Source organism: Artemia sp. Qi Xiang Cuo, chromosome 15, assembly GCF_049724085.1.
Source record: "Artemia sp. Qi Xiang Cuo chromosome 15, ASM4972408v1, whole genome shotgun sequence".
NCBI lineage: Eukaryota > Metazoa > Arthropoda > Branchiopoda > Anostraca > Artemiidae > Artemia > Artemia sp. Qi Xiang Cuo.
Window position 1 is genome coordinate 20,764,792 of NC_142808.1, and position 6,000 is coordinate 20,770,791.

General features: G+C 35.5%; 1 protein-coding gene across 2 annotated transcripts in view; it reads right to left on the reverse strand.

Moving 5' to 3' along the window:
- Nucleotides 1-1,377, reverse strand: part of LOC148943436 (WD repeat-containing protein 76-like) — a 94,142-nt gene extending 92,765 nt beyond the window's left edge. The window contains exon 1 of one of the 2 annotated variants that reach the window (XM_089101386.1): nt 1,251-1,377. In XM_089101386.1, coding sequence (XP_088957512.1) covers nt 1,251-1,253 — 3 coding nt within the window. In that variant the 5' untranslated portion in view covers nt 1,254-1,377. The other variant, XM_089101387.1, reaches the window with a different exon arrangement.
- Nucleotides 1,378-6,000: the final 4,623 nt, after the last annotated feature.

Genomic DNA, 6,000 nt, shown 5'->3' on the forward strand with positions numbered 1-6,000 from the left:
TTTTCATGCTCTTTCCAAATATAATATTCATTTTTATCAGAAATGAATTTTACCCTCACCCCTATATATACCAATTCAGGGTATATATTTGAACATTAGGGGGTGGGGGTAAAGTTTAAACTTACCTCCCATTTATATCATAAATAAAATTTACCCCCCTCCCCTCTAATGTGCAAATATATACCCTGAATTGATATATATATAGGGGTGGGATTAAAATTCATTTCCAACAAAAATGATTATTATATTTGGAAGGAGCATAAAAAAGGCATCAAGTGGTATGTTTAATTTATTTGTAAGTCAATAATATGATATGTGAAATATTTACTGTTAACTTTATCAAGGTTATAATAGCCATTACCCTGCCAATAGGCTACACTCCCCCCTCCCTTGATGTTCCCATAGATAACCCTAATAATATTAATGGGCTAATATAGCCAAGCCTATTTTTACATTAATCCAATCTAGTCATACATTGTAGGCTAGGTAAAGTTCTACAAAATCATATTATTGAGTTAGGAATAAAGTGAATACACCATTCCTTCTACTTCTTACTAACCTAGCCTTCTTCCAAGATAACCAAAAGTAGCTAAAGTAGAATTTTACCATCTTTTTTTTATGCTGATTATGAATATAATCAGCATTTCTATCAGACATGAATTTCAGCCCCCCCCCTATGTAGGCTATACCTACCCTAACCCTGAATTGGCCTCTATAGGGGGGGGGGCTGAAACTCATTTCTGATAGAAATGCTTATTACATTCGTAATCAGCATAAAAAAGGCATCAAATGGTGTATTCACTTTTGTCCTAACTCAATAATATGATTTCATAGAACTTTACAGTAGGCTATGGTTCTTTGTTATATCTGTGAAGTTCAAAATTCACCAAAAGATTATTTTAAAGGATTTAAAAAAGTGGATAAAAATAAAAGAAATGGGAAACATGATAGGTCTGAGTAGGCTATAACCTGATTATAAGAAACATGCTACATGTTGTGAAGTAAGAATTTCATTGCTTTTTAAGTTCTTTTACACATCCTAGGGCTAATGTTTGTGACCTTCAGGGAGAGTTGCATTGTCATAAAAAGCAACCACAATATTTGGAAAAGGCACAAAATATAATAGCCTAGTAGGCCTACTTCTCCTACTTTGTTAAGACATTTTCTTCAGAAGAGTGGTACTTCTAGACTGCTGTCCTGAACTACCGCCTTCTGCTTCAAGGTTATAAAGTGAAATCACAAGAACGTACCATATTAGTAGGCCTAATCAAAAATTCCCTCTTTTGAACTTCAAAAATTCGCGCGTTGAGCGCTCATCTCATTTCAGTAGCTGTGTTCATTTTCGTCATTCCTCATTCTATGGAAATCCAATCCTCAGTTTTACAAATGAAGGGTCGTTTACACATTGCGGAAATCCCTGCGGAAATCCGTCCGTTTCTGTTCGAACTATGGCTAAAATAACGCTGCGTTTTAAGGCAAAGATTTTAAATTATTGCAACAACATGACCTATGTTCTTACCCTCTTCTGAAAGCTGTTGAGCAATAGAGAGCCAAATGACACCGTTTTTTTAGTTTTCTTATAGCCTGGGTGCGCAGGATCATAGAAGCTGGGTATAGCCTTGAACCAAAGTTATAATGAATTTCCGCAATGTGTAAATGAACCATAAGCCGTTCGTTTTCGCCGTTCGGTTTTTTTTGCGCTTATAAGCCGTTCTGTCGAGCCGTTCTGTAAGCCGTCCCGTTCTTCGTTCTTAGTACGTCATTCTTAGTACGACGAAATGAGCCTCATACTCCGTTTCACTACTTTAGCTTTGTTTCTGAGTGCCATAATTTAAAATCCAAAACAATTCAAAAAGAACTACCGCGGACTTGAAGGAAACGGCTCAGCGTTGTATAAAATTTATATTTGAGGGTCTGATATTTTTTATTTTGTTTGGGGTTAAGGGGTGTGTTTTACCTGGGATGCAGGTAAATTGGGATCCATATCACTCCCCTGGAGTGATGGTGAGGCCAAATGTAGTTAGTCTGAATAAAGAACAAGGGCAGGCCCCCATGTATATATCATTTATTCCACAAGTAGTGCCTTATCTCAAGCTATAATAATAATAATATAATATATAATATATATTGAAAACCCGTTGTATACAATAAATGTACAATGACAGAGTATACAAAAATACGAAAAGAGGAAACAAAACGATAATAATAACAACAAAAGCAACAACTTCTTAAATAGTATACAAAGTAGTACGAAAAGTGGAAACTGAAAGATAGCATACTCAAAGATAACAACAGAAACAACAACTTCTTTGAAAATAGCAACAAAGACAACAACTTTTGAAAGGAAAAAAAAAAAAAAAAAAAAAAAAAAAAAAAAAAAATAAAAAAATAAAAAGGTAAAAAAAAGGGAAAATTAAACAAGTAAACTTGCCCACTCGTGCTTTAGAATTGCTGGTTTTGTTTTTTGCGGGCTAATAAGTGTCTCAACTGCTAGATTTGGGTCCGCTAGGTTATAGCGCCGAATCAGGAAACTATTTTTTGTCCAAGGTTGCAATTTTAGTAGGTACTTTGCAAAACGGAAAAATACAGAGCGGATTTTATACTTTTCACGGTTTGCCAATAAATTCCAGAAAGGGGTCACATATAATATATGTGGCAGAGCGGTAGCGTTGTAAATACTACCAGGGGCATGTATACAGTATCAGGGGCATGTTATACAACAGAAACCAAGATTTAATCAGGCAAGACAATCACCACATGTCACAACTCTAGCCCCCCCCCAGAATAATCACTACAGTCAGCATTAAATTTATATTTCACCACACTCTCAAAATAGATTCATTGCTTCAGTCCCTACATTACATTCATTTGAAGTTTTGAATTCAATAGATGAAAATTACCCACCTCTTCCCTCTGATGAAACTATGAATTTAGGTATTGCAAACCCTAAAGAAGTGGAGGGTATCATAAACGTTCCTTATCTAGGACTATCTCATGACTTATGAAAACAAGCCAAAAGAGCTATATCCCCAACCCTCCTTGAGGAAAACAATAGAGTCACAAAAAGTCACTATACAGCCCTTCCTAAGTACCAGCCAAAAAATAAGGGAATCCTGGTTTTAGATAGATTTGACAATAGAGTTGCCTTGTCTAGCAAATATGAAACGAAAACCTTACCTATGGAAAGAGAAACTACCTTAAGCCTAAAAGAAGCCTTGAAACCTGAACATTTTGAATTTAAATTATTATCCAGGATAATAGACCTATTATCCAGTGCTTTCAGTGTCAAAAATATGGGCATATGCAGGCACAATGCAGGGCACCACAACCAGTTTGTCTCAGGTTTGCAGGTCCCCACCAGTCAAAAGATTGTGAACTCAAGAAAGTAACAGAAAAAGAAGAAAAATTTCAAAAGTATAGCTGTGTAAACTGCAGGGGTAACCATTCTTCTAGTTCTGGCTTGTGTAGATGAAAATAAAAACATTTTAAGATTATCTCAAGAAAAAAATATTGGTTTCAATAGGGCTGTCGTAGCATATAGGTGCTATGCAAGTGCATTAAATAAGAAACAGGCCTTGGAAATCAATGAACAAAACAAAACTCCAAAAAAACATTCTGACAAAACTAGTGATTTTTGTCTCAAGTGCACCAGAAGTGGTTGACTTGAGGGACTTGGAATTACAAGAAAGGGTCCAGAAGTTATGCTCTCATATGAAAACACTATTCAATGAGAAACTAGAATCAAGGGAAATTTTAAAGCTAATCAACATGGCCCCTTAAATGAGAGTTTTATCATTCAATACCCAATCAATCAAAAGAGTCAAAAAAGAGTTAATTGAGAGCTTTGCAAGGAATAAAGAAATTGATATTATCTGCCTCCAAGGGACATGGCTGACAAGCGGAGACACATGTATAATGAAAGATTTCTATGTAATCAGAAAGGACCGACATGAAGGTAGAAGAGGTGGATTGATTACAACCATTAAAAAGTCAGTGTACCATCAGGTGTTTGACATTGGATCAGTGTTGAATCAGAAGGTGGAAGTTTTATTGTGTAGAGTTTATAGAAATAGAAAACCAGCATTGATATTAGCTACTGTGTATAACCCAGAAGGAAGCAATGTGGATTTGGAAACTGTATTTGATTTAGTAAAAAAAAATGCTTTAAAACCAACAGAAGAATTTTTAATAGTAGGTGATTTTAATGCTCATTCTGATATTTGGTGTGGTTGTGGAAATAAAAAAGGTAGTGGAAGTGCACTGGAGAAGATCCTGGATAACAAGATGAAGTAATTCTATTAACACCATATCTGTTACCCACTAGGGCAAATCCACACAGGGGCTCATATTCCACTATTGATTTAGCCTTTACATCTGGTAGAATGGCAAAAAATACAGCTAACCTCTTCAGTGACCACTTACCTGTGATTGTGGATATGGAAGGCAGAATTGAAAGCCCAAAAATTTGTAACCAGGCAAGGTTCATATTCAAAAAAGCTAATTGGAAAGAGTACAGAACATGTCTGGGATCTATTGAACTGGAGAAAGAACTGAACTCTTTTGAAAACAAAGAGGATAAAATTTGTAAATCCCAACAGCTCCTGCTAGAGACAGCAGAACAAATTATCCAACAGAGCAAAATAAGGAAGAATAGCCACAGAGAGCCTATATGGTAGAATTCTGAATGTGAAAATACCAAGAAAGCAATGAATAGGGCAGCAAACAACTACAATAAGGTTCTATCTAGAGATAATTACATTAAGCTAAAGCAAGCCAAAGCAAAATTTGCAAGAGCCACAAGTAATGCTCAAAGTGATTCATGGAAAAAGTTTGTAGAGAGTTAAATTTTAGAGATTCATAAGGGAAAGTATACAAATTTATAAAAAGAATGGGTAGTAGAAATAACCCTCCAAATCCAAACACCCCACTGCAATTTTTATAGAGATCTAACAATTAATGACGGGAAAAAAACTGAAGCAGGAGTTAGGCACCTAAGACAGACCATAGGCAAAGAGGATCCATTTATAAAGACAGTCCTACACTCTAAAGTATTTGCTAAAGCCAGAAAACTAACTGAGGAAGAAAGTAATGAACCATGTAACTTGCCTTTCACAGGTGTCGAACTAGAAGCTGTGTTAAATAAATTACCAGAAACAGCCCCAGGACCTAATAGAATCAACCCAACATTATTGAAAAATCTTCCAACTAGATGGAGACAGGAATTATTAAAAATTATTAACATAATATGGGAAAAGGGAAGATTTCCAGACTGCTGGAAAAAGGCATAGCCTAAATGTCACCAAAACCTGGTAAAAACAATTTAGTGGAGAATCACCGATTTATAACATTACTGCCAGTTGTAGGAAAGATCTATGAACGGCTGGTCAAAAAAAAGATTGGTTTACACAGTGGAAAAAACGCAAATTCTTCGGGATATTCAAAATGGATTCCGGCAAGGTAGAAGCACAACTGAGGGTCTTTTAAGTATTTTGAGAGATTCACTTTATGCATTAAATAACGGGAAAGTCATGATCCTTATATTTATAGATATGAAAGGTGCATTTGACAACATTGTACACCAACAAATATTAAATGGACTTGTAAAAGCAAACATCCATGGCACACTGTTGAAGTTTTCAATAGAATATATGTCTGGCAGAGAAGTTGCTATACTTCTTGGAGAGTCAAAATCAGAAAACAAGGTTCAAATTAAAAGAGGAGTTCCACAGGGAAGTGTCCTTGGTCCAGATTATTATAACATAAGTAAACATGACATCCCTATTAAAGATGATGCATGTAATGGCTGCATTTTTGCTGACAACAACAAGACTTGGACTGTCCAGGATACCTTAGAGGAAGCTGAAAAAGAAGCTCAACAAATACTTCTCCAAATAGAAACATGGGCAAGTACTCTAGATATAATATTTCAACTATCCAAAGCAAAAGCCATGGTTATAACACAGAGGAAAAATACCAGACCACCTGTTTTGAAATTTTATG